The sequence below is a fragment of the Pyrus communis genome, chromosome 9 (genome assembly GCF_041283825.1).
Source record: "Pyrus communis isolate YQ-2024b chromosome 9, ASM4128382v1, whole genome shotgun sequence".
NCBI lineage: Eukaryota > Viridiplantae > Streptophyta > Magnoliopsida > Rosales > Rosaceae > Pyrus > Pyrus communis.
The window spans coordinates 1,191,710-1,215,327 of NC_142573.1; the positions used below are offsets into that span (position 1 = coordinate 1,191,710).

The 23,618-nt window shown below is 37.1% G+C and overlaps 3 protein-coding genes and 2 pseudogenes across 6 annotated transcripts; 1 reads left to right on the forward strand and 4 right to left on the reverse strand.

Moving 5' to 3' along the window:
• Positions 1 to 143: 143 nt before the first annotated feature.
• LOC137740233 (serine/threonine-protein kinase STY13-like) lies at positions 144 to 17,151 on the reverse strand. 4 transcript variants are annotated; one of them, XM_088699866.1, is made up of 6 exons: positions 17,046 to 17,151; positions 1,920 to 2,052; positions 1,634 to 1,829; positions 1,142 to 1,266; positions 877 to 1,035; positions 144 to 788 (listed from the first exon to the last, which is right to left on the reverse strand). In XM_088699866.1, the coding sequence occupies exons 1-6, from the start codon at positions 17,051 to 17,053 to the stop codon at positions 468 to 470; spliced, it is 942 nt and encodes a 313-aa protein (XP_088555992.1). In that variant the 5' UTR covers positions 17,054 to 17,151; the 3' UTR covers positions 144 to 467. The 4 variants fall into 4 exon arrangements, with proteins under 4 accessions (XP_088555992.1, XP_088555993.1, XP_068336178.2 ...); XM_088699867.1 differs by lacking the exon at positions 17,046 to 17,151 and adding an exon at positions 5,196 to 5,282; XM_068480077.2 differs by lacking the exon at positions 17,046 to 17,151 and adding an exon at positions 2,343 to 3,153.
• On the reverse strand, positions 9,559 to 11,940 carry LOC137739259 (disease resistance protein RPV1-like). The gene is made up of 2 exons (XM_088699865.1): positions 11,368 to 11,940; positions 9,559 to 10,827 (listed from the first exon to the last, which is right to left on the reverse strand). The coding sequence occupies exons 1-2, from the start codon at positions 11,577 to 11,579 to the stop codon at positions 9,762 to 9,764; spliced, it is 1,278 nt and encodes a 425-aa protein (XP_088555991.1). The 5' UTR covers positions 11,580 to 11,940; the 3' UTR covers positions 9,559 to 9,761.
• Positions 12,898 to 13,606, forward strand: LOC148693987 (disease resistance protein RUN1-like; annotated as a pseudogene).
• On the reverse strand, positions 13,594 to 14,622 carry LOC148693988 (disease resistance protein RUN1-like; annotated as a pseudogene).
• Positions 15,956 to 23,500, reverse strand: LOC137740947 (TMV resistance protein N). The gene is made up of 9 exons (XM_088699863.1): positions 22,867 to 23,500; positions 21,231 to 22,332; positions 20,665 to 20,946; positions 19,992 to 20,555; positions 19,261 to 19,878; positions 19,044 to 19,129; positions 16,852 to 17,151; positions 16,684 to 16,767; positions 15,956 to 16,351 (listed from the first exon to the last, which is right to left on the reverse strand). Exons 1-9 carry the CDS (start codon positions 23,388 to 23,390, stop codon positions 16,171 to 16,173), a joined length of 3,741 nt encoding a protein of 1,246 aa, XP_088555989.1. The 5' UTR covers positions 23,391 to 23,500; the 3' UTR covers positions 15,956 to 16,170.
• Positions 23,501 to 23,618: the final 118 nt, after the last annotated feature.

Consider the following 23,618-nt stretch of genomic DNA (forward strand, 5'->3'; position numbering starts at 1 on the left):
TTTTTTCCATAACTTTCGGTTTGCGAACTTTGTTTACCGGACCTAACGGGTATCTGTGGACATCTTCACAGTCCAGAAGGAAGACCGCGTACATTATTTGTTACAGAGTTTGAACTCGACATCGATGGTCGTCGAGATCAAGATTACGAGAAGCTCAAAAGAGATTTTATTGAACAGGAGCGAAGGCTTTTGGATGAACCCCTTATTTTTACAATGTCAACTCATCACAGCAACCCCAACTCCACAACTCTAAAAATTCCTTTCTATTTGATCTCAATCAGACCAAACTAAACCTAGCGACTATCCGAATTTCAACGGTAACATCAGACCGTAGGCCGCTAAATGAAAAATTATCTTTTTTTCCCTACGAGTAGTTGTTTACTAATATTTCGGGGCGTGCCTTATTGAGCTTTCCTAAGAGAGTAAGTTAATAAACATTTGAAGGGTGAAGATTACAGCTTGCAGGATCAATAACACTGGCTAAAGCAGGAGAAAAAAACTTTAGGTTTATCTTCCATGTCCGTGTTGGGTTTAGGGGTTTCACCTGAGTCGTCGTGAGTAGCCATCAAAGAACTAGTACCAGGCGACTCTGGTGGGAGTACAGCGTTCTCAGATTTGAATATCCGTTGGGGGATAGCGGGTGCTGGTGCCGAAATAGTAGAGAGGTAATGCAGCAGCATCTGTATAATTTGGGTGAAGTTGGGCCGGTCATTGGGATCCTCCTTCCAACATGAAGTTACAATCAACGCCAAATCCTCGGGGAGGCTTTCTGCACTCGGCCTCACATTCTGAAACAATTCGTATAACCTCAAATTACGATGCTTAAAAACTAAACAGCACCGAGTTATGAATAAGACTGTTGTGGTATTTTGTTACCTTAAAAGCAGCTGCATACGCTGCTTGTAAATTTGACATGCCTTCGAAAGGTAGCTTGTTATGGATGAGTTCCCACAATACAATTGCAAAGCTGTAAGCGTCCACCTTATGATTGTAATGCTTCTTTTCACCGTGTCGTAATGTAACTGTGCTGTAAAGCTGCCACCAAATACAAAGGTGGAAAATTAATTTGCTGATATCAAACACACTCACAAGACATATGAGAAAACAAATTTTCAAGACCAATTTAAGTACCGTTACGTACCTCAGGAGCCATCCACCGGTATGTCCCAGTTTCAGCGGTCATCATCTCTGTCAATGACTCTTCTCTTGCTAAGCCAAAGTCCGCAAGTTTGACTGTTTTTTGGTCGGCAGTCAAGATCAAATTCTCTGGGGAAAGGACAGGACAAAAGTGTAAGATTGTGGAACAAACCCTGTTTTCGGAAATAAGCTTCGCCCTAACAATAGTTCCATCCAGAAATGACAGTTATGTGAACTAAAGCAATTCGTTTTGTGTTCCGGAAGTTATTCTGCTACGGAAGTCTTCAATCATGCTGAATACTAAACTATCAGCTACCTAATGCTAAACAACAATCCTTCGGATTTGCATATTTGAGACATGCTCACAGATAGACTTCACTTTAATCCTTCTTGGTTCTTCTATGTAGGCGTTCCCACCTTGACTCTCCTAATGTCGAGCTAAGTGACTTCGTTCATTGGTCAACCCTTATGTTAAACAATGAACTAAACCACATACCAGGTTTCAGGTCACGGTGAATGATACCGTGGGAGTGTAAGCACTCCATAGCACGAGCAATATCAAGCGCAAACCCAACTGCCACGCACGTGTCCAAACACCTTGGCCGCATACTGAACAAGTATTTGCGCAAAGTTCCACCTAGAAGAAGCTCAGTCACTATGACCATGACAGGTTCTTTGCAGGCACCAATGAACTGGTAATACAAAGTTTAAAATCCCCCATCAGATATCGCAAATACGCCTATTTAGTAATCACAAATACATATCGAAAATTAGACAACAACCTTCACTAAGTTTTTGTGCTGCACTTTCGACATCATTGCCACTTCCCTCGCAAACCGCGCTTCTCTCTTGGCAATCTGCTCTGGGGTTTCTCCTCTATGAACAATTTTTACAGCAACATTTTGATTCTTATATCTAGAACAAACAAAACACAACAAACGAACAGATTAAGAACACAACAGAACAGAACAGAACATCATCGTTGTAACTCGACACGAAAAACACATATTCCGCATCATAAACACAAGAATCGCACAACACCAAAGCAAGTTTTGATCTTTGATTAGTTCTGCTAAAACCCAACTCAATCTTGCATTTATGTTTAACAAGATCTAAGAGATAATTGTAAATTCGTAGACTTGAGAAACCAGAAATTCAGAATCTAAGACAAAACAAACACAGAGGTTGTACTGAGGTTGACTTACTTTCCTTCGTACACTTTGGCATGCGCGCCTTCCCCAATCCTCGGACCAACAAAAAGATGTTTTGGATCGATCAGCCACTTGGCGTCCAAATCGAAATCCGCAACTGAATAAACCCCATTACCAGATCCCATAATTTTCTCTCTCTAAAATTCTAAAACCAGAACAACATACACTGACTAATTAACCAAAACAAAGGGTACCCTTTATTTGTAGGACTACATTTGAGATAAAGATGGAAGCTTTGGTCTGGATAAAAAATGGAAAGAAAGTAATAAAATAAGGAGACTTTGTATGATTGAAGAGGGAGGAAGATGAAGACTTTCTATTTCTATAATAAAAGGACATGCTTGGTACTGTAGGTTTCGGAAAACAGACCCATCCCCAGGATCACGGTTGAGGATCCTACAAATCTAGGATGTGCCTTTTGTTTGGGGGGCAAAGAATAAAAACCCAGAGTCAACCACCAACAACCCTACAATATAAAAATGGTCACTGATGAGAGCTCTATCAGTGGGAGTGGATTAGATTTATTATTGGGAATTGGGGAGAGAGAGGAAATCAGTAGAATAGCAAGCAGATAGAGTTGAGCAAGGCAGAGGCGGATGAAACTGAGAGGATCCAGGTGGAGATTTGGGAACTTGGTGGCGGCGACGGTGGCGGTGGGCGGGTGGGAAGTGAGTTCAGTTGAGATTAATTTGTTGGCCTCCTCCGCGTGTGGAATATTACTGTCTTGTCTTCTGGATCCAGAGATAAACTAGTCTCTGTCAGAGAATAGTGTGTTTCCTTTGTTTATCTTCCTTTCTACTTCCTTTTCCCTTATTTATACTAGCAACCGTAAAAATTTATAATAAGAAAAAATAAAATGATTTCTAAATTTTTTTTCTTTATGATCTTCAAATGATTTTTCATCGCTGAATGAAACTGTTCATATCTTTCACTACTAAGTCTGAATAAATATTTCTTTAACTAAAAGTTTACAAGGTAACTGATATGATTACTTAGTTATAAGACTTTGGAAAAAAAATTAAAAGTATTTTGTGTGCAATTTACTATATTATGCATAACTTTTAATTTATTAATTTATTAATTTATTTAAGTTAATTTGGTCTTTTCACTCTTATTTGATTGATTAAAAGAGTTTCGTTGATAGGTAGTTTAGAGTCTTTTCACTCTTATTCGGTTGATTAAGAGAGTTTCGTTGATAGGTAGTTTAGATTATAATAAAATAAAATAATTACTAAATAAATAGATTTTTTTAATAATATGATATTATGTACATTAAGTGGTGGAGAGAGTGAGTTAAGCTTCAATATGAGACAATCATAATAATTTGGTTCGAATTTACTTTGACGAGAATTAAATTTAAGACTTCTCATTTATGAGAGATTTTTCAATTTACTAGAAACACGTTGTAAAAATACAATTGGTTGGAAACTTTAAAAAAAAAATTAAATTATTTTATTATGACACTTGGTGTATCGAGTCATGTTCAGTGTTCGCACCACACTGAAAAAAATTCTTCACTTACAAGTTAAAATAAATGCTATTAAATCGTAATATAAGTGACTACTAAATAACTGATTTATATATTTGATTTTTAAAAGTTTAGGGGAAAGGAAAGCTAATCCATCAAGGCCAAGGCCTACCACAAGTATCCTCGAGAACTTACACAAGGAGTCTTAGTCCTTTTTTTGTTTTTACAGATCTTGCACAAAAAAATGGTTGCTTACAATGGAACTCAAACATAGACCTTACAACTCAACCAATCCTCGGTGGAAAATACACATGTATTTGAGCAATCTTTTAATTAATGTAAACTAAATTATTGAGTCAAAATTTCATGCTAAACATATTGTTTTAATTAAATTAGCTATATACAATAAAAAAAAAAGTCTATTTATATCATCGATTCTAAGATTTGATAAAGAGAATATTTTCAAGATGTGCATGGACATAAAACACATACACACTGTTCTAACTAAATTAATCAAGTACAATTCTGCAAGAAAATGGAAGATATGTGACTTTTATTTATTTCATAGATTCTATGAAGGATAAGAAAATGTTGTCGGAGAAAAAGAAAGGTAAACGGGCGATAAAAAGACGAATACAACACAACGATACAATTGGGGCTTCGAGAAAGTGCCCTTTTGGTGGCCACTAAGGCCAAAAGCCATCACAATAATTGAATTACCAATGTCTTATTAGAAAGCGAAACACATTACTTTGGCGATTCTGAAACTTGACTGTGACAAATGTGACAAATGTGACATAGACAATAAGGATGTGTGACTTAGATATCAGGTTGGAGGAAAATGAACTGAAGTACAGAGGTTAAGGCGAAGAGATATGTGAGAGGTATTACACGAGTTCGATATCACATTATTATGATATATTTTTTCACATTTATTATATAGATTTTTTAGTATGTCGAAAACACAGCTTGATATACTAAGTGTCATCACACTAATGATTGGATACTTGAAAAAAAAAAAATCAACCACTTGTATGATGATACTTGATGTACCGAGTTGTATTCCGACACATTGAAAAGTTGTCGTCTCCTAGTCCAGATCTACTGCTCTTTATTTTAAACACATCTTTGTATTCATTAAAAGACAAAAAGACATGCTAATATTTTGGTCCCAGTATGCAAGAACCATACCATATACAATTAGAAATCCATTAGAATTAGTATATGGGTCCTTCACGCATTACCAATGCTCAAAAGTTTTTTCCTATAAACGTATGAAATCAAAGTCTGATCATAATCTCCTTATTTTTGGTGGATTAGTGAGTCTTAGAAGCTAATACAAGACGTTGGAATTAAATTTAGAGGAAGAATTAAAATACCTGTCCGCTGTGGTTTTAAGATTCCGGCCACCCAAATCTGCAGAAGCCTTAAGATCCTTTCTCCACTGCTCAACCTCATCTGGATCTTCATCCCTTTCATGCTAACAAAGTTAAAAGAATAACGTAAAGCGAGACACATGATAAAAGTTTAGGTGGTAAAGTGAACAAATCAGCATATAGAGTAAGTAAAATTTTGTCAACATAAGTATCATAGAAATGCCTTTAATATTTTGTACATATAGAAAATAAATAGGGTTAATTACATCGATGTTCCCTGAATTTGTCATTTATCTTCATTTTTGTTTTTAAACATTTTATTTGTTTTATATGATCTTCAAACTCGCTATAGCATGACTGTTTTTTATATCCTTGTTGTCGACTTCATCTATTTTTCTGTTAAGCAGAGATGATAAATTTAAAATTCATCTCACAACCTAAAAAATGGGAAAAAAAAGAGGTGGATGTCCAAAATTGCAATGTCCTCTATATTTAACAGAAAAATAAATGGAGTTAACAGATATAATTGAAGTACTACATGAGATTGAGTTTGAGAACCACAATAAGAATAAAAGAAAAACTACTCTAGAATGAAGGTAAAATTCGTGACAACAATGCCGTATATCTAAAAAATAGTTCAAGCAGATTAAGATGTTAGCACATAGTCGTGTATCTCGTTTATTGAACAAACGACGAGAACAACAATGACGTTCTCTCTTTCGAAATTCATAAACAACAAAATTAAGATTTTTTTCACAAATTTATCATAATTTTTGACAGAATTAGCAGTTGAATTATAAGTTGAGCGGGCAAATCGAAAACAATCACAAGAACTTAGGACATACCACATCAACATTTAGCAAGCAGTCTCATACGAAATCCCAATCAAGATAAAACCATTCAACAGTTTATTCGATTTCTCCTTTCATATGAGTATGGTCCGGAGGATTATTTAAGTGACGTTATAACATCTTTCTACCAATAAAAAATGAAAAAGAAAATAGGGCCTCGACACCCGTGGCAAAACCTGACATGGATTAGAGTACGTTTCAGCTTGACCTTCTATAAAAGCTATAGGCCACAACCATTGTTGCCACTGCTCCAACCACGGCAGCAGCTGTCAGAACATCGCTTTGCTCCCAGTTCCCAATCAAGCTTGACAGCTTCCGTAAGGCACCCTTCCTGGCACACGACTCTCTGGTTTCTTTCAGCTGCTTTTCCTCACTTCCACCTTTCTACTTAAAGTTCTAAAAATTGTTAGGTGCTAGTCGGGCGGTAAGTAGGAGCCTAGCGCCTAGGCGACTAGGCGGCCTAAGCGGATTTATGTAAATTTATTATATATCTTGTAAATAAGTGTCTATTTAAACTTAAAAAAAAATTATACTTGTATGAATAATAAAAGAATGATAAAATGCAAAAATAGCAGTAGAAGAATACACAAATTATATACATCCAAAAAGTTCAATATTTAAAAAATAGTAAGCACTAGTCATAGTGCCCGCGCGTTGCTGCGGGTGTTATAAGTGTATAAAATATGTAAAAAGTTGGACATTAAACTACAAAATAAGGAGCAAAATCAGTGTCTTCAATATCTGAGTCTCGGCCAAAATGATCTTGGATCTTCAGCTCATACTGTAAACCTGGGTGCTAAAACAATGTAAATTATTGAAACAATGACAATAAATAATGTCACCTGAATTTCATCTAGGTTTGATCTAGATTTGAACTACATGCTGATGATCTGAATGAAAGAAGGTAATGGTAACAATAGAAATTGGTTTGAATTTCTGATGTCATGTGTCAGTGGGTTTTAATTTTTTAGACCCCTATGCCTATTATGTTTGTAGTAAGGAATGAACATTCACATATAACAAAAGGTTTATGTTTTATCAAGACATTTCAACACAGTTAACTATCTATGCAGAGCTTTTAAATTAGTTTCCAAAAGGAAAAGTAATGCCTTGTTTCGAATTTTATTATCTAAATCTTACCCTCAAACAATTTATAGTGATCCCCTACAAAAGAAACCGGCAAACAAAGAAAAAAGAACAAACGATGAGCAATAAAACTCACAGACCATAATACACAAAATTCCCTATAACGTAAATTGATAAAGCATTTTACCCAATTCAATTGAATTCCTGATCACAACACATAAGATAAACTAATAAACCATTTTATCAAAATAACCATTTAATTTTAAACATTTAAAACCAAAGAGAACCAAACGCACATATTTGGAAAAAAATGGAGTGTTTTGAGTATCTAAACCTCACCCTCATCACTTGTAAAATGTAGTGGTCCCAATGGAAAGAGAACTTGCAAAACCGCGTCCCAGCACAAACACAACATATTAAACAAACATATGAAGACAAAAAAAGTTTTAAAACCCGACAATGAACGATAAAATTCAGAAATCCCAGGACACAAAATCGCAAATGACATGAAAATTAGTAATAAAAGTTATGAAAAAACAAACACCACTTGACACCAAATGGCTTGACGCCAATGACGACCCCAAAGGCAAGCAAAATCCCAAACCAGTCAAGAAAAAAATTAAGAGTCCACTCCTCTGTCATATTCTTTTCCCCTATTTTGCTACCCCTAATCCCAAATGTGTCTTCGATGCTCTTTGTCCCGTTTTTCTCTCACCCTAATATCTCACCTGCAAAATCTTAATGCTACTACTTTCCCCCGCCAGCAAACCCTCAACACCCTGTAATGCTATGTTCTTTCAAATCTATAACAAAAAAAATGCACGCATAAACACGATAGAAATTTGCGAAAACCCATAACACAACCTAACTAAAAATATCACGAATCAAAAGATTCACCCAAACGAACCCCCACCACAAACCCACCCCACCCCACCCCACCCCACAAAATTTTGCTTTTACAAGAACCATGTCGTCGCGTTTCAGATTGAGCTTCTTGTTTGAAAGATTTCCCAACCAAAGATAATATTCATGGGAAGCAGTTACGGTGGCTGTCATTGCCCAGATGCGAAAATAATTTCGCTGGGTATGATTACCAACATAAATGGTTAGAAGCTCAGTAGAGTCGGAGTTGTCCGAAGAATAAACGATGCCCAAAGCCAACCCTCCTACATAATCAACACTTGGCGGCACTTCAAATTGGATAATTTCATCCTCTCTTGCGACATAGGCTAACCGGTTAGGAATATCATTTCCAGAGAGAAAAATTCCACCAAATGCATTTTTCTACACCATGGGGAGCAAAGTTAGTATAAGCAACAATACAAAAAGCAGAGAGAGAGAGAGAGAGAGAGTACCATACCGTTTGGAGGTTCTCCTTAAAAGTATCAGTGAGACTGGTACACCCTTCCATATGAATTGAATGCATGTAGTCCATTGAGTTCTCCAAGTTTGGAATATCTTTGAGTTTGCGGCAGTCTTTCAGTTCCAATTTCCTCATTTTCGACATCTCTGAAAAGTCGGACATTATTTCCAGTGCAGTGCAGTAATTCGCTTCCAATTCAATCAAACTCGTCGGCAAATCTGGGATTGCCTGAAGGTTTGTGCAATGATTTAGAAATAAAAACCGAAGCTGAGAAAGGCCACTGAGAATGGGTAGCCTATTAAAACCATTCCAATCTAGACCTAATTTTGTTAAAGAAGATAGACTCCCAATTATTTCGAGAACGGCACCATCTGTTATATTGCAGTCGCTGAGATCTAATGACTCAATCATCTTCAGTTGTGCTAAAAAATGGTAACCCCCACACCAACCCTTACTGCCTGTGAGGTTCAATGCCTTGAGATGTGGGAGTTTTGAAAAGTCTGGTAATTCAGTCAGGTTATGGCAGTGTCTAAGAACGAGATACTTCAACTTCTTAGGCAACTGTTACTCAAAAAGAGATAACAATAATAAAAATCCAAATAAAGAAAAGAGAGAATGCATGACGATGACTGATGTTCATATTTACAAGGACATTGATAATTACATTGTACCAGCTCCGAATCCTCCCAAACTCGTACGATCTTGCTGTAGCTTAGGCCTAAATAAACTAGGTTTCGTTGATCAAAATCTGCTGGTATGGCTTCAAGAGGAAATCCTTTCCAATACAACAATCTTAACTCCTTGGAAAGATGTTTGTAGCTTCCAGTCAGCTTTATATTTCCCAGCCAGAGAATTCTCAGTCGCCACATCTTCTTAAATGCTTCCGTACTGAAGCTTTGCTTGTCATCAGAATGTTCTGGCAAAATTAAGTTTAGCCCTTCAACTGCTTCTGTTCCCTGTTAGAGATTAAAAAAAAACAAAAAAACAAAAAAAGGATAATATTCACACGAAGCAGAGCCATGAATTGGATGAATGAACTACAAGAAAGGTAGGGCATACAACATAATTATGTATTTTCTCTTTCAATTTACAGTGGATGAAAACCTTTTCTTTTCTTATTTTTCTTCAAATATACTATGTACGGCATACATTATATATATGCGGATTTGCGTGTATACTTCTTTCTTTACATGTACTTAACATAACATTTTTTATTGCAAAAGTACCTATCGATTTGTTCCGGAGTACGCTTTTTGCATCTTTACTATATCACAATCGACTACGTTTTCCCAATTCCACAGGAGATTCTGCCCGCACAATTTCTCTTCCCATATCTCGAATCAAATCATGCATCCTCAAATTTTCCGCTTCATCAATATATAAGAGACATCGATCGCAGAGTGTGGTAATTTCTGCTTCTACAGAAAAACGATAACAACCATCCAATATTGCCATGACCGCACTTTTATGCTCTCCAATAAAAAAATTAGATATGTCAAGGAACACACCCTTTTCATGATCATCACGTAATCCATCGTAACTTAATTTAAGCGTTTCATGAATTTTTCTGTCTGCAATATTTCTCAATTTATCCAATGTACTTTCCCATATGGTTTTACTCTTTTTCTTAGCCAACAAACGGCCAACAACTTTCAGAGCTAGGGGCAATCCTCCACAATAATCAACAATATCTCTTGCCAATTCAATATATTCTTTATCGGGATAATCATTTCCAAAGGCATGCCAACTAAGGAGCTCAAAAGCTTCTTTCTCTGTCATTGTTTGTGCCTTACATTTTTTATCCACCTTTTGTATATTCAACACATGTTCATCTCTTGTTGTTATGATAATTCTGCTTCCTGGACCAAACGATTCATGTTCTATTGCCAATTCATCTAATTGGTCTGCATCATCTATGTCATCAACCACGACAAGTACCTTCATGCTCCCAAGTCTTTTCTTGATTTCTTTGGTCCCTTTGGCAACACTGCTTACCTTAATGTCAGACTGTTTTAAAATATCTCGAAGAAATTGTTCTTGCAAACTAACCATCTCTTTCTTTTTACTCCTCACATCTTCAAGGTAACATTGACGACTAAAACTATGTTGATAATTGCTACAAACGGCTCTGGCAAGCGTTGTTTTACCTACACCGCCCATACCCCAAATTCCAATTATTTGAACATCAGGTGAACCTCCAACGTCTAAGTATTTAGTACTGAATTCTTGCACATGAAAAGCCATTCCAACTGAGTGCTTGGCTTCTTTTAAATCTATGGTTTTCAATAGTCCCTTGACGTCCCCAACAATTTTCTCGATAAACACTCCTTCACACCTACGAGTAGAAATTCCAAATTACGAGAGCCATACTAAATGGCTTATTCATAATGACTAGATATTTACATATTGAAACATATTTGAATAAACTGGATTAATTGAGCTCAATTCAACCACGTATCTAATCGTTGATTATAATGTGAATACATTAGATCATTGGTGATTGGACTATTATGCAATTGTAGCTTCCAGTAATATAATTAAGAATCCATTACAATTGGTATTTTAATTTGATAAAGTGTGGAGCATTTGTCCTTCACACACCCATAAAAAATAAAGCACGTACCCTGCGTTTCACTTTCTTAATTTCAACGGAAATTCTTATGCAAATGCTCTACCTTTTATAAATTCATATACCAATTGTAATAAATTTTTATGTAGGGACCAAAATTACAGCTCTATCACAGTTCAGAGATCAACGATCCAATTTTTCTTATCACATATAAAATCAGATTCAATGCCTTAATTATAATATCTTAATCTTGGTTGATTAGTGAAATATGGTGATATGAAAATTGAAGTAAACAAAAAAGTATACCTGTCGGCCGTGGTTTTGAGATTCCAGCCGCCCAAATCTGCAGAAGCCTTAAGATCCTCTCTCCACTGCTTGACCTCATTTGGATCTTCATCCCTTTCATGCTTCTGAAATGCTTCCCCAAAACTACCTTTCTGTTTCCTGACTTGAGAAGGGACAACGTCGTAGAATATTGGACAGACTATTTTCTCCTCTTGTTCTTTTAGGCACCTCATGATCTTCGACAGCTCCCCCAGGCACCACCGGGACTCCGCGTACCCCTTCGAGAAGACGATGATGGCAATTCTCGACCCTTAGATTTCTTGGTCAAGTTCACTCTGTATGATTTTCCCCCTTGTGAGCTGGTTGTCTATAAAAGTGTTAATTCCGGCATTGCGTAACGCAATGAAGAGGTGGTTTGTGAAGGTGTTGCGGGTGTCTTCGCCTCTAAAGCTCAGGAACACCTCGTACTTCCAGCGGTTTGAGCTCTGCGAGGAAGACGAAGAGGCGGCAGAGCCAGCTTCATGGGAGGAGCTGCTGGTATCCATTGCAGCCTGTAGAAGTGCAGCTTGGCTTTCAAATAACCAGAGTCAAGTCATTCCCAAGTTTCCCCAGTGTAGGTGGCCCTTTTAAATATTTTGCACGGGCCAATGATGTCACTGCCGTGTCGATAACGCGTGAGTGCTATTCCCCCACAGTTTAATTTGTATAATTGTTACCATCAAATTTAAATATTTTACAATGCAATTACCTTTCTTTTGTAGTTTTTGAGAAATCTGCCGCCCAACTTATTTTAAGGTCGGTCCAACCGCCCCTGCTGGTGGACGTAAGAATTTTCGGTGTAAAGCACGATCCAACTGTTGGGGTCAGTCTAGAGAGTATCAAATGGGAAGAGACCTCATATCCAACAACCTATCTTTACAAAAGACGGAAAATTAAACTCCCAATAGGCTAAAATACGCATTGGAATTTGGAAGTTAGAAAGTCAAAAAATTATAACAAAATTGAGACGTGAAAGTTTTCAAGGTCTTTACGAGAGAACAAAAATGAAAACATTTACACGATTGGGTTATACATGGCCCAATATAACTTATGGGCTCAAACACTGCAAGTAACCAAATTGGACATGGGTCTTATGACCCATCAAAGCCCATTAAATTGTTAGAATTGCACCCGCTCGTTATTCACACGTTTGTGTAGCGATACCATTGACTTACTGAACTGCGACGTCCTTCGAGTATCCAAATTACTGACCCAATGATATGATTAATCAGAATTTAACACGTGTAATTAATAGAAAAACCAAACCCAGTAACTACCCAATTATACGAGAGATTTTTCAGTGTAACCGTCGCTCGTTATTAACCTAAACCCTTATGTGTGTTAAAAGGTTAATAACTTAAAAATTAAAAATTTTCATCACTTACATAAAAACACGTGATGTACCGTGTTCCTATCACAACTAAAAATTTCTCAAATTACACCGCGTTAAGTCGTTAACCTTTTAGTTTCTAAATTACACGTGCCGCTCACTGAAATGATCAGAGTTTTGACTTTCTTTTCTTGGAAGCCAGCTGCACCAATTGGTAATCGATGGATACCAGCAGCTCCGCCCATGGAACCGCCGTCGCAGCCTCTTCGTCTTCCCTGTGCCGCTCAAACCGCTGGAAGTACGAGGTGTTCCTGAGCTTTAGAGGCAACGACACACGCACTAACTACACAGACAACCTCTCCAATGCGTTAAGCTATGCCGGAAGCAACACGTTTAGAGACTACCAGCTCAGAAGGGGGATAATATACAGAGCGAACTTGACCGATAAATCGAAGGGTCCAGAATCGCCATCGTCGTCTTCTCCAATGGGTACGCGGAGTCCCAGTGGTGCTTGAGGGAGCTGGCCTAGATCATGAGGTGCGGAGAAGATCAAGAGGGCAAAATAGTCTGTCCAATATTCTATGCCGTTGTGAGGAAACAGAGTGGTGGTTTTGGGGAAGTTCGGAAGCATGAAAGCGATGAAAATCCAAACGAACAAGCAGTGGAGAAAAGATCTTAAGGCTTCTTTCCGGCGGACGGGTATACTTCCTTCTTCAACCCCTTTTTTACATTTTTTTTATGCTCAAATTTACTCACTTATAATTTACTCAAATCTTCTTTGCTCAGAAAATATCTGGTCATGATGAATGAGGCATTTAGTTCATATGAATCTTGCAGTTGCATGATCAATCTTACTTTTGCATAATTTTGAAATTTAATTGCCAGGCGTGAAGGGTTGTTTATTGAGGAAATTGCTAGGACATCAGAGGACTACTGATAACAACAGACTTAAAACAAGCCAAGTGCTCAGTTGGAATGGATTTTCTTGTGCAATAGTTCGGTACTGAATGCTTAGATGTTGGAGATTTGCTTGATGTTCAAATAATTGGAATTTGGGGTATGTGCAGTATAGGTGAAACAACACTTGCGAGAGCTCTCTGTAGAGAATATCATCGTTGCTTTAGTGGTCAATGTTACCTTGAAAAGGTGAGGAGTAAAAAAGAAAAGTATCGTTGCTCTGCAATAACAACTTCTTCGAGGTGTTTTCAAACGGCTGGACATTAATGTGAGCGGTGTTGCGAAGGAACCAAAGAGATAGAGAAAAGACTTGGAAGCATGAAGTTGCTTGTCGTTGTTGATGGCATAGATGGTGCTGACCAATTAGATGAATTGGCGATAAAACATGAATCGACTTCGTTTGTTAAGATTCCGGCCACCCAAAACTGCAGAAGCCTTAAGATCCTTTCTTCACTGCTCGACCTCATTTGGATCTTCATCCCTTTCATGCTTCCAAAATGCATTTCCAAATATACCACTATTTCCTTACTTGAGAAGGGTCGACGTTGTACAATATTGGATAGACTACTTTCCCCTCTTGATCTTCTTGGCACCTCATGATCTTGGCCAGCTCCTCAGGCACCATCCAGACTCCACGTACCTCTTTAAGAAGACAGACGAAGGTATTCCTTGACCCTTTGATTTCTTGGTCAAGTTCACTCTGTATGTTTTCCCAGTCTATGAGCGTGTGGATTCCGGCATTGTGTAACGCAATGGAGAGGTGGTCAGTGAAGGTAGTGCGTGTGTTGTCGCCTCTAAAGCTCAGGAACACCTCGTACTTCCAGCGATTTGAGTGGCATAGGGAAGATGAAGAGGCTGCGACGGCGGTTCCATGGGCGGAGCTGATGGTATCCATTGATAATTGGTACTAGTGTTGGGAGACTAGAGGGAGTGCAGCAGGCTGTGCGGCTTGGCTTTCAGATAGAAATGCCTTTAATATTTTGTACATATAAAAAATAAATAGGGTTAATTACATTGATGTTTCCTGAATTTGTCATTATCTTCATTTTCGTTATTAAACATTTTATTTGCTTTATATGATCTTCAAACTTGCTATTGCATGACTATATTTAGGGAAACTTGATATACGTTCAATTTTTTAAACCAATAGTAAGAATAGTTAAATTTATTAAAATAAGTCTAATTTCTTAAATTTAATTATTTAATTATTAATAATTATCTCTTCAATAATAAAATTTATTATAAAAATCAAATTTCTTCCTAATTGTTTTTTTATTTATTTCTTTTTATTTCTTTTTTTGTTATTTCTTCTTCTTCCTCTTGCTTTAAACCCCATTTATAGACTTTATTTTTAATTTTTATAATCAACCTATATCACAGGTTAATTATATTTATCTACCTAAATGATAAATTCGCTTTTATAATCAACCTGTAACAGGTTGATGTGTCTTACTTGTAGGTATATTCTTTTTCCTACATTTTAGTTAGGTTTCATATCTCGCTCATAGGTATAATATACATTCATATATTTGTTACTTGAGTTAGGGTAGAATGTTTTACAGATGGATTTGTGTTAGTATATTAGTTTTTTTGTTATAAGGTATTAATTAGATTTTTTTGGAGTTGGAAAATGCATAATATTAGAAGATTTTAATTTATTTTTTAATATTTTTTAGAAAATATAAAATAAGTATAAAAGAAATAAAAACATGTAAATAGATAACTGGATTCACTCCTAAAAGCCATCTATGTTTTTGGACCTGGATCTAAAAACCCCTTTTTCTATATCCTTTTCCCCCACTTCATCTATTTTTCTGTTAAGTATAGATGATAAATTTAAAATCCATCCCACAACTTTAAAAATGAGAAAAAGGAGGTGGATGTACAAAATTCTTTCTATGCCTCTATATTTAACAGAAAAATAATTCTTTTTTGGTCAAAAAATAGATTTTGTTAGATTAAATATTAAATTAGCCATCAATGAGATTCGAGCCAACGCTGTCATGCAAGAGCTTAACTCCTTTCCACCACTATAGTAAAGGGCCAATTGCAACAAAAATAAATTGAGTTAACATATATAATTGAATTATTACCACATGAGATTGAGTTTGAGAACCACAATAAGAAGAAGGAAAAAAAAAAAACTATTCAAGAATGAAAATAAAATTTGTGACAATAATGTTGTATATCTGAAAAATATTTCAAGCAGATTAAGATGTTAGCACACAGTCATTTATCTCGTTTAGTGAACAAACAATGAGGACAACAATGCCGTTTTCTCTCTTTCGAAATTCATAAACAACAAAGTTGAGATTTATTTCACAAAAATTACCATAAATTTTCACAGAATTGACGGTTGAATTATAAATCCAGCAGGCAAATCGAAAACAAACACAGGAGCTTAGAAAATACCACATCAACATTTAGCAAGCAGTCTCATAAGAAATCCCAATCACGATAAAACCATTCAACAGTTAATTAAATCCTTCCTGGCACTATTAGCACACTATGCAACAGCCTGAAAAGTTCTCATTATTCTGAATCTGATCGTCGTTTTCTTGGAAAATCTGATTGCCATTTTCTTGTGGCTTCTCCTCGATTTTCTTATTTTCTTCTCCATTTGGAAGCTCCCGGTCATTAATTTCTTCAGCTTCATCAGAAGATGCTCCAATTTGGCCCCTATAAGGAATGAAATTGAATTTCGTGTTCATCTATTTAAAGAATTCAACTCAAGTTTCGTCAATAGCAATTGAGTAAGAACATGTATGAGCAAGCTTAATAAACAAATCACAACAACATTACAAATCAGAAACATGTACATGGTAATGCAGTTATATCCAATTCTTTTATGCTTTCTCCACAAAAGTTCCTCCACATTAATGTGACTCTATATCAATAAATCTATCATGCAAGACTAGACATAATCAGCAATTGAAAAATATGACAACACAAGCTTCCGTCCAGTGAAATTTTCATCCAAAGATAGTAGGCAAAACCAAAAACGTACAAACCTCCAAAGTCGTTCTATAATCTTTCCCTTCCCAATATGCTGATCAAGCAATTCTGGCACATCACTAGGAAGGATGTCGCCATACCTGCAATTAATAATACATAATATTCAAACTCCTTCATCGATCGCAATGCGACAAAATTTTAAATTGTTATGATCCGGATATTACCAATGGCCTGTTATGCTTCCATCTGAACCTGGGCTGTAGATAATCAATTTTCCATTGTGGCCTCCAGTGTGATAGCAAGCAGTAACAAATACCTGATTTGCCAATCCTCGCAGCTCAGCCTCCTCTTCGAACTTATCAATGAGAACACGTGCACTATCATGATGCCATTCCTCTCGACTACCATGTGCACATACAAATACATGGGAGCCAGTCAACGGCTCTTGCACTCCAGAAGGCCATGGTTTGTTATTCACAAGGACATCATCAACAAAGCTGTCCACATCCGACTCTTTCAAGCCCCTTTGATCAACAAACAAAAACAATGTCAGAATCACAAAAAGGGATTTACATGCAAGGAATTAGTCGTAAACTGAGCCATTAAATTCAATTTCTAGAGCTAATTTCAGAAGCTAATACATATGTAATTATCTATTTAGGTCAGTAAATTCATGTTGGTTATGGAATGGGCCCTCGATTATGAATTAATTACAGTTTGCCATTGTGTGTGTTAGTGTGGGCCATGCTTAACAACTGGGTTGGGCTGCTGCATTTGGGCCCAGGGTGCAGCTCTCACACGTTTTGGGCTGGGTTTCACGGAAAGATCGAATGACTCTAATTCATTCTTTACATGTTAACATCGGAAAGCAGACTAAGAAAATGATTTATACATACCTTTGTTTATTTGTCACTTGATTTTGGTTTAGGTTGACCATAGCTAATTTGATGAAGACCCTATCCTTTTTAGCCTTTAGGTGTGTGTTTGCTACCTACCTGGGTGGTGGCTGAGTCCTGGATGTCTTGATTATCTTGGTGGGTGAGTCTTGGATGCTTTGGTTCTGAATTTTCTTTATTTCTCATCCTTTAAACTTTATATTTTTAAAAAATATTTTTATTTTTGGTGATGCAGATAGAAGAACATGTTCAAAGGGAAATCATGAACCACAGATAGATGAATATCGTTTGATTCCAGGAGGTCAGTGATCATAAACTATTTTCATTTTGTATTTTAAGAATGAATGTGGCAAGTTCTGTTTGAATTTTGTACAAGTATCGGCTGAGGGTGGGTGGATGTAGATAGAACACGCTAAATTTGGCCTCTGGTGTGCTTAAACTGCTAAAAATAAGAGCTATACTTCCTGCACTTTGTTTTTACCGTGAAGTGGAAATAGTCTTTAGAGTGGCTTATTTGAGATAATTGATAGAGGTTTGTGTTTAAGACCTGAGAGGAGTGCGGTGTCTTTCTTGCTGGTTCTGCTCACACCACCTCATCTGGCCATTGTGATGGAGTACACGGCTGGGTGAGAACTCTTCGAGAGAATATGCAGTGTTGGCAGATTTAGTGAGGATGAGATAAAGTAGTTTCAAATGCAGAGAAAATTTCATTGGAAATGATTTTAATGTAGAGTCTCAAATATGGGATCTCTGAATGTCTCCTGAAACGGAATCCATCTCGATTTTCGTTTAGTTTCAAATATGGTAAGTTAGGTCTGAAGCATTTTTACATACACAGTCAGTTACAATGTAACTAAAACTTACATACTTTTCGATTTAATTGTTGTTTTGCATCAGGCAAGGTTTTTTCCTCAAGCAGTTGATATCAAGAGTTAGTTGCTGTCATTTGATGGTATGTAATGTGGCACTTTTCTGCTAATGCGTCGTATACTGTTATGTCTTTCTCTTTTGATATTGGAAGTGTTGGTTGTAGTAAGGAAATAATTCGTTTCAATAGTATACGACTTAGTTTTAATAGTATATGACACAGCTTTTGAATAGCACTCGGGTGGGAACGTGGGTCGGCTCATGTTTTAGTCTCGTAAGCAATTTTACATGGTACTCTTCAATGTAGCTATAGGTAAGACAACACTCTCAGTATTCCATAATCAAACCACCATTTGAACTTTTTTCATCCACCAAGTAAAGCTTTTATGTGCCATCTTGAATAGTTATAAGTTATTGCTTCAGATTACTCTAGTGCGACATTGTTGTTCTCTTGCTTACCTCTCAAGCTTGCTTAATATACTTATTCTTATTACTATTGTATTGTTAAGAAATACTCAACAGCGGTTTCAGTTCATCGTTATGAATCGAATTAAAATTAACTACTCACTGGTTAATTATCTAAATCCTATAAATTCGGATTAAAATTAAAGCAACTACATAACAAAAACCTCAAGAAATCAATGCGAATTTACCTGTATTTGATCATTTGTGGGAAAATCAACACATCGCCGTCGGAAAACTCAGTTCCTTCGCGTCCTTCAATTACTGTCAGCAACGTCTATCAAAACCAAAAAAAAAAAAGAGTAACGAAGTGAACTCAGCTCAACACCAGAACTCAGTAGCTCCAGGAAATAAGAAACAGTAAGAAAAGCAATTAGAAACGCCGACGAATTGAGCTGGAAAACGGACCTTAGCGGTGATGTCGTTCTTGCAAGCTTTGAGAGCGGAGGTGAAGAACTTAGGGAGCGGATCGGACTCAGAGCCTTCAATGCACCACGGCCATGCCTCGGGGGTCTTGTAGCAGAGGAAAACGTGGCATATGCTCAACTGTGTATCGTCATTAGTGTCTTCATCAGACTCATATGACATGGTCTCGTAGTCCTCCCAATTAGTATAACCATCAAACAAATCCCATTTTACAATATCCACTCCTGTTTTGTTCACCTTAATTCTATTATCTCGTCCATAAAATTCTGCTTTTACAAGAACCATGTCGCCGCCTTTCAGATTGAGCTTCTTGTTTGAAAGATTTCCCAACCAAAGATAATATTCATGGGAAGCAGTTACGGTGGCCTCCATAGGCCAGATGCGAAACTTAGTTCGCTGGGTACAGTTAACAACATCAATAGTTAGAGGCCCAATGCAGTCGGAGTTGTCCGAAGAATAAACGATGCCCAAAGCCAACCCTCCTATATAATCAATACTTGGCGGCACTTCAAATTTGACAGTTTCATCCTCTCTCACGACATAGGCTAACCAGTTAGGAATATCATTTCCAGAGAAAAAAATTCCACCAAATGCATTTTTCTACACCATGGGGTGCAAAGTTAGTATAAGCAACAATACAAAAAGTAGAGAGAGAGAGAGAGAGAGAGAGAGAGAGAGAGAGAGAGAGAGGAGAGAGAGAGAGAGTACCATACCGTTTGGAGGTTCTCCTTAAAAGTATCAGTGAGACTGGTACACCCATCCATATGAATTGAACCCATGTTGTCCATTGAGTTCTCCAAGTTTGGAATATCTTTGAGTTTGTGGCAGTCTTTCAGTTCCAATTTCCACATTTTCGACATCTCTGAAAAGTCGGACATTATTTCCAGTGCAGTGCAGTAATTCGCTCTCAATTCAATCAAAGTGTTCGGCAAATCTGGGATTGCCTGAAGGTTTGTGCATCGATTTAGATATAAAAACTGAAGCTGAGAAAGGCCACTGAGAATGGGTAGCCTATTAAAACCATTCCCACCTAGATCTAAAATTGTTAAAGAAGATAGACTCCCAATTATTTCGAGAACGGCACCATCTGTTATATTGCAGTCGCTGAGTTCTAATGCCTCAATCACCTTCAGTTGTGCTAAAAAATGGTAACCCCCACACAAACCATTACAGCCACTGAGGATCAATGCCTCGAGAAGTGGGAGTTTTGAAAAGTCTGGTAATTCAGTCAGGTCATGGCAGTCTACAAGAATGAGATGCTTCAACTTCTTAGGCAACTGTACTCAAAAAGAGAAAACAATAATAAAAATCCAAATAAATAAAAGAGAGAATGAATGACGATGACTGATGTTGATATTTACAAGGATATTGATAATTATATCGTACCAGGTCCGAATCCTCCCAAACTCGTACGATCTTGCTGTAGCTCAGGCCTAAATAAACTAGGTTTCGTTGATCAAAATCTGCTGGTATGGCTTCAAGAGGAAATCCATCCCAAATCAACAATCTTAACTCCTTGGAAAGATGTTTGTAGCTTCCAGTCAGCTTTACATTTTCCAGCATGAGAAATTTCAGACACCGCATCTTCTTAAACGCTTCTGTACTGAAGCTTTGCTCGTCACAATCTTCTGGCAAAATTAATTGTAGTCCTTCAACTGCTTTTGTTCCCTGTTAGAGATTAAAAAAAAAAAAAAAAAAAAAACAAGAAAAGGATAATATTCACAGGAAGCAGAGCCGTGAATTGGATGAATGAACTAATAGAAAGGCAGGGCATACAACATAATTATGTATTTTCTCTTTCAATTTACAGGGGATGAAAGCCTTTTCTTTTCTTCTTTTTCTTCAAATATACTTATGTACGGCATGCATTATATATATGCCGATATGCATATATAATTCTCTTTCTTTACATGTACTTAACATTAACATCTTTTTATTGTAGAAGTACTTACAGATTTGTTCCTTAGCACGCTTTTTGCATCTTCGCTATACCACAATCGACTACTTTTTCCCAGTTCTTGAAGAGATTTTGCCCGCACAATTTCTCTTCCCATATCTCGAATCAAATCATGCATCCTCAATATTCCCTCTTCATCAATATATAAGAGACATCGATCGTAGAGTGTGTTAATTTCTGCTTCTATAGAAAAATGACTATAACCATCCAATATTGCCGTGAAAGTATTTTTACTCCATCCAACAAAGAAACAAGATATGTCAAGGAACACATCCTTCACATGATCATCACTTAGTCCATCGTAGCTTAATTTAAGTGTTTCATGAATTTTTTGATATGGAATATTTCTCAATTTATCCAATGTACTTGCCCATATGGTTTTACTCTTTTTTGTAGCCAACAAACGACCAACAACTTTCAGAGCTAGGGGCAATCCTCCACAATAGTCAACAACATCTCTTGTGAGTTTAATATATTCTTCGTCGGGACAAGGATTTCCAAAGGCGTGCCAACTAAGAAGCTCAAGAGCTTCTTCATTAGTCATTTCTTGTGCCTTATATCTTTTATCCACCTTCATTATATTCAACACTTGTTCATCTCTTGTTGTTATAATAATCCTACTCCTTGAACCAAACGATTTGTGTTCTATCGCCAACTCATCTAACTGGTCTGCATCATCTATGTCATCAACTACAATGAGTACCTTCATGCTTCCAAGTCTTTTCTCTATCTCCTTGGTCCCTTCGGCAACATTGCTTACCTTAATGTCAGGCCGTTTCAAAATATCTCGAAGAAGTTGTTCTTGCAGACTAACCATCTCTTTCTTTTTACTCCTCACATCTTCAAGGAAACATTGACGACTAAAATTGTGCTGATAATTGCTACAAATGGCTCTGGCAAGCGTTGTTTTACCTATACCGCCCATACCCCAAATTCCAATTATTTGAACATCAGGTGAACCTCCAACGTCTAAGTATTTAGTACTGAATTCTTGCATGCGAAAAGCCATTCCAACTGAGTGCTTGGCTTCTAAGTCTGTGGTTTTCAATAGTCCCTGGACGTCCCCAACAATTTTCTCGATAAACACTCCTTCACACCTATGAGTAGAAATTCCAAATTACGAGAGCCATACTAAATGCCTTATTCATAATGCCTAGATATTTACATATTGAAACAGATTTGAATAAATTGGATTAATTGAGCTCAAGTCAACCACGTATCTAATCTTTGATTATTAGATCATTGGTGATTGGACTATTATGCAATTGTAACTTTCGGTAATATAATTAAGAATCTATTACAATTGGTATTTTAATTTGATGAAGTGTGGAACATTTGTCCTTCACACACCCATAAAAACAAAGCACATACCCTGCGTTTCACTTCGTTAATTTTGACGGAAATTCATATGCAAATCATTTGCAGCAAATGCTCTACCATTTATAAAATTCATATACCAATTCTAATAAAGTTTTATGTAGTGACCAAAATTACAGTTCTATCATAGTTTAGGGACATCCAATTTTTCTTCTACCATATAAAATCAGATTCAATGCCTTAATGATAATATCTTAATTTTGGTCCATTAGTAAAATATGGTGAATGAAATTTGAAGTAAACAAAAAGTATACCCGTCGGCCGTGGTTTTGAGGTTCCAGCCGGCCAAATCCGCAGAAGCCTTAAGATCCTCTCTCCACTGCTTGACCTCATTTGGATCTTCATTCCTTTTGTGCTTCTGAAATGCTTTCGAAAAACTACCATTCTGTTTCCTGACTTGAGAAGGGTCAACGTCGTAGAATATTGGACACACTATTTTCCCCTCTTGATCTTTTCGGCACCTCATGATCTTCGACAGCTCCCTCAGGCACCATCGGGAGTCCGCGTACCTCTTCGAGAAGATGATGACGGCGATTCTCGTCCCTTCGATTTCTTGGTCAAGTTCCCTCGGTATGTTTTCCCCCCTTTTGAGCTGGTTGTCTATAAACGTTTTAATTCCGGCATTGCGTAACGCAAGGAAGAGGTGGTCTGTGAAGGTTTTGCGGGTGTCTTCACCTCTAAAGCTCAGGAACACCTCGTACTTCCAGCGGTTTGAGCTCTGCGATGAAGACGAAGAGGCAGCAGCGGCGGCTCCATGGGATGAGCTACTGGCATCCATTGCAGCCTGTAGAAGTGCAGCTTGACTATCAAATAACCAAAGTCGAGTCTTTCCCAAGATTTCCCAATGTAGGCGGCCCCTTTAAATTTTTTGCATGGGCCAATGATGTCACTGCCGTGTCGATAACGCATAAGTTCTATTCCTCCCACAATTTAATTTGTATAAATGTTACCATCAAATTTTTGCATGGGCCAATGATGTCACTGCAATTTCCTTTCTTTTATAGCT

Coding starts and splice junctions, on each gene's coding strand:
- LOC137740233 (XM_068480077.2), bottom strand. CDS start 2,473: ATGGGATCTGGTAATGGGGTTTATTCAGTTGCGGATTTCGATTTGGAC. Junction 1,036..1,141: donor ACCGGTGGATGGCTCCTGAG/GTACGTAACGGT, acceptor ATTTGGTGGCAG/CTTTACAGCACAGTTACATT. Junction 789..876: donor CGTATGCAGCTGCTTTTAAG/GTAACAAAATAC, acceptor GAATTGTTTCAG/AATGTGAGGCCGAGTGCAGA.
- LOC137739259 (XM_088699865.1), bottom strand. CDS start 11,579: ATGAGGTGCCTAAAAGAACAAGAGGAGAAAATAGTCTGTCCAATATTC. Junction 10,828..11,367: donor CTCAAAACCACGGCCGACAG/GTATACTTTTTT, acceptor TTCTACTCGTAG/GTGTGAAGGAGTGTTTATCG.
- LOC137740947 (XM_088699863.1), bottom strand. CDS start 23,390: ATGGATGCCAGTAGCTCATCCCATGGAGCCGCCGCTGCTGCCTCTTCG. Junction 20,556..20,664: donor TTTGGGAGGATTCGGACCTG/GTACGATATAAT, acceptor TTTTGAGTACAG/TTGCCTAAGAAGTTGAAGCA. Junction 17,152..19,043: donor CCACAAATGATCAAATACAG/GTAAATTCGCAT, acceptor TGTTGATCAAAG/GGGCTTGAAAGAGTCGGATG.